The 3,467-nt window shown below is 41.6% G+C and overlaps 1 protein-coding gene across 3 annotated transcripts in view; it reads right to left on the reverse strand.

Annotated features, from left to right (window-relative positions):
* The window catches only part of KCNIP4 (potassium voltage-gated channel interacting protein 4), a 460,104-nt gene that overhangs the window by 26,949 nt on the left and 429,688 nt on the right, over positions 1–3,467 (reverse strand). For all 3 annotated transcript variants that reach the window (XM_006775861.2, XM_006775858.2, XM_006775863.2), the window contains exon 3: positions 116–185. In XM_006775861.2, coding sequence (XP_006775924.1) covers positions 116–185 — 70 coding nt within the window. The remainder of the gene's footprint in view (positions 1–115; positions 186–3,467) is intronic.

Raw genomic sequence — 3,467 nt, forward strand, 5'->3', positions numbered from 1 at the left:
CACATTGCCCCTCTCCAAGGCCAAAGCAGCACCAAGTGGAAAAAGAAAAAGAAAAAGAGATTGCAAAGCATAATTCTAACCGAGAGTTCGTTAACAAGTCCTCATTCGTACTCACCTCCCTGTGGAAAGAACTGTGAGTAAATCTCTTTGAAGGTGTCTTCGCTAACAACACCGCTGGTGCATTCCTGGAAAAAGTGGTAGAGAAGCAATATGAACAAAGTGTTCATAAAATTAATTTCTTGCGCATTTTTAAAAAACAGAGCTGTCTACCATGGAAAGCTGCACCAAGAAAGCTAACCATCCAGCCTTTATTACAAAGAGAATAAAAGCACGCTATAAAGTTTTCTTGTCCCAGTTCTCACAGGAAGACAAAAAGAACTGCAGATGTAAAAGTCTTTGCACATAAAACCACGCTGCTGCTTATAAGAACACATGTGTTTATTATCAAAGAAGGACGAGGAAATGACATTGTTTTTCATAAATCAAGCATATTGCAAGGTGCCTATGATATGGGCTTTGCTAGATCTTGGTGCTGTGATCTCTGGAGATTTGCTAACCCAGAAAATCTTTTACTTCAATGAAAAAATGGGTGCTCCATTTGGGTCAAAGGTGGCCTGGCCTAAGAAGTTTCTACCAGGAGCCATTACTAATTTCTGTTAACAGTTTGTAACAGTTTGACTTTGAATGAAGCAGGACCACAGAATTTTTTTTAATTTCTGGAGGGGAGGGTCTGAAAAGAAACAGGCCTGAAGTTAATAAATTTCCACCTTTGTCCCATGGCTAGAATTATTTAAGACTCATGGATATTGCCCTAACCGGTTTGGCTCAGTGGATAGAGCGTCGGCCTGTGGACTGAAAGGTCCCAGGTTTGATTCCGGCCAAGGACATGTACCTTGGTTGCGGGCACATCCCCAGTGGGAGGTGTGCAGAGGGCAGCTAATCGATGTTTCTCTCTCATTGATGTTTCTGGCTCTCTATCCCTCTCCCTTCCTCTCTGTGAAAAATCAATAAAATATATTAAAAAAAAGACTCATGGATATTGATCTTGGGAACTCCAGTGATGTTGAACTGTTGCCTGGTGGGAACCTGGGCTCCCTTGGGTCAGTTGTCACAGGACCCCCAAACTACCTGGCATTCCCCCAGGATTCACTGGGGAAAAATCAGGGGTGTGTTAACGTCCTTGAATTTAGGGTTGAATATTCTGTGTACTTTAACTTTGACACTGTTCCTGGGCTCTGTTGTGGTTTTCAAAGCTTCTCTTTACCTTAAAAATCATTGTCCACTCACTATAAAGTTAATTTATTAATTTGACCTTTCTTTATTCAAATAAGCCAGTTACTTATCACTAGTATGCTTCACATGAGAAATGTTCTATTTTCTCATTCATTTGTTTGAAAGGTTGGAACTCTAATACATAAACAGAATTTTAAATAATTTCAATATAAACTTGTGTTTAGAGAGCGTGTCAGTGTATTTTTCTCCCAGTTAATTTTAAAAATATATATATTTCTTTACTGATTTCAGAGAGGAAGAGAGAAGGAGAGAGAGATAGAAACATCAATCATGAGAGAGAATCATTGATCGGCTGCCTCCTGCAACACCCACCACTGGAAATTGAGCTGCAACCCAGGCATGTGCCCTTGGCCGGAATTGAACCCGGGACCCTTCAGTGCACAGGCTGATGCTCTATCCATGAGCCAAGCTGGCTAGGGCTCCCAATTAATTTTAATAATAAACCTATGACTTGGGTATCTCCAGTCACACAGGCAGAACTGGAGGCTTTGTAGTAAAGCACCATTATTAACTAGCCCCTGGGAGAGCTGGTGTATGAGTTTGGGACATTACAGGTCACCACAAGTTTTGGATTAGATGAACCCTGTGGAAATAATGACTCCCAAGGACCAAAAATAAATAAATTATTTAATTAAAAAATGAGCAGAAAAGCAAGCAAGCAAATTGTGAAGACTAATTTTATGTGCCAACTTAAAAATGGTACACATGGACTATTCTCTACCTTTTATCATGGAGTGGTTCATCCACAAAAGTGGTATCTCCACCTCTTCATCAAGAATGAATTTGGCCAGGCCATGTATACAGCTAAGTGTACATGATAGACCATGTGACTGTATTAGGTAGGTTATCTCTTGCTGCTGTAACAAATAGGCCCTTCAATATGTAACAAATTAAACAGAATGTAGTCTATTTCTTGCTCATCTAACAGAGTTGGATGGGCGTACAGATTAACTGATGGTTCTTCTGAGAGTCATTAAGCGAGAGAGGCTAATGAAAGCTTGGCTATGTTCAACACGTGCCTTCTAAATCCCTATGATTGTCTTATCCAGAAAGAGAAGAAGACCTTGAGAAGGGTGCACAGAAGGTGTTTATGGGCCAGGTCTTGAAGTGGCACATCATTTCCACTCTCATTTTATGTTAGAAATCACTGAATATGTCCACCCCAGACAACAAAAGAAGTCTCATGCGTCCAAGACAAAGATAGAACACAGACTTGGTAAACTGTTCGTAATGTCTTAGAGCAGCGGTTCTCAACCTGTGGGTTGCGACCCCTTTGGAGGTCGACGACCCTTTCACAGGGGTCGCCTAAGACCATCGGAAAACACATATATAATTACATATTCTTTTTGTGATTAATCACTATGCTTTAATTATGTTCAATTTGTAACATGAAATTGGGGGTCACCACAACATGAGGAACTGTATTAAAGGGTCGCTGCATTAGGAAGGTTGAGAACCACTGTCTTAGAGGCTTATCTGAAATATACTTAAAATGTCTATGTTCTGAAATAGATCTCCCACTGATGCTTCAGTATCACCATCACGAAATCATTTAGCAGTATGAAGTCTTCTCCCCTGGTGTCATGTTACAATTATGACATTTTTAAGCTACCATGTCCAATAGGGCTTCAACATCTCAGGATATATTTTTTCATCAGGACTTCTTCACTCTCACAAGAAGGACCCAAGAAGAGGCAGAGCTGCTAAATTTTGGGAAAGCGAGAAATCCTCACTCATCTATACTTTGAGAAGATACTGTCACTTTCTATAAGCCCCCATGATTTGTATATTGTATGCTCTAATCACATTTTGTCTGATTATTAACAAACTAGATGCCTGGTGCATAGATTTGTGCACTGGTGGGGTCCCTTGGCCTAGTCTGCGGGGATCGGGTCAAAACCAGCTCTTCAACATCCCCTGACGGGTCCTGGATTGCAAGAGGGTGCAGGACAGGCTGAGGGACCCCACTGGTGCATGATCAGGGCTGAGGAGAGACTGCAGGAGGGCTCCAGGACATGCCCGGCCCATCTCACCAAGTCCTGATCAGCCAGATTCCAGCACAAGCTAACTTACCGGTCAGAGCATCTGCCCCCTGGTGGTCAGTACACATCATAGCAACTGGTTGAATAGTCAGTCAGAGGGACAATTAGCATATGAGGCATTCTATCTAATAA

The sequence above is a fragment of the Myotis davidii genome, unplaced genomic scaffold (assembly GCF_000327345.1).
Source record: "Myotis davidii unplaced genomic scaffold, ASM32734v1 scaffold204, whole genome shotgun sequence".
Lineage (NCBI taxonomy): Eukaryota > Metazoa > Chordata > Mammalia > Chiroptera > Vespertilionidae > Myotis > Myotis davidii.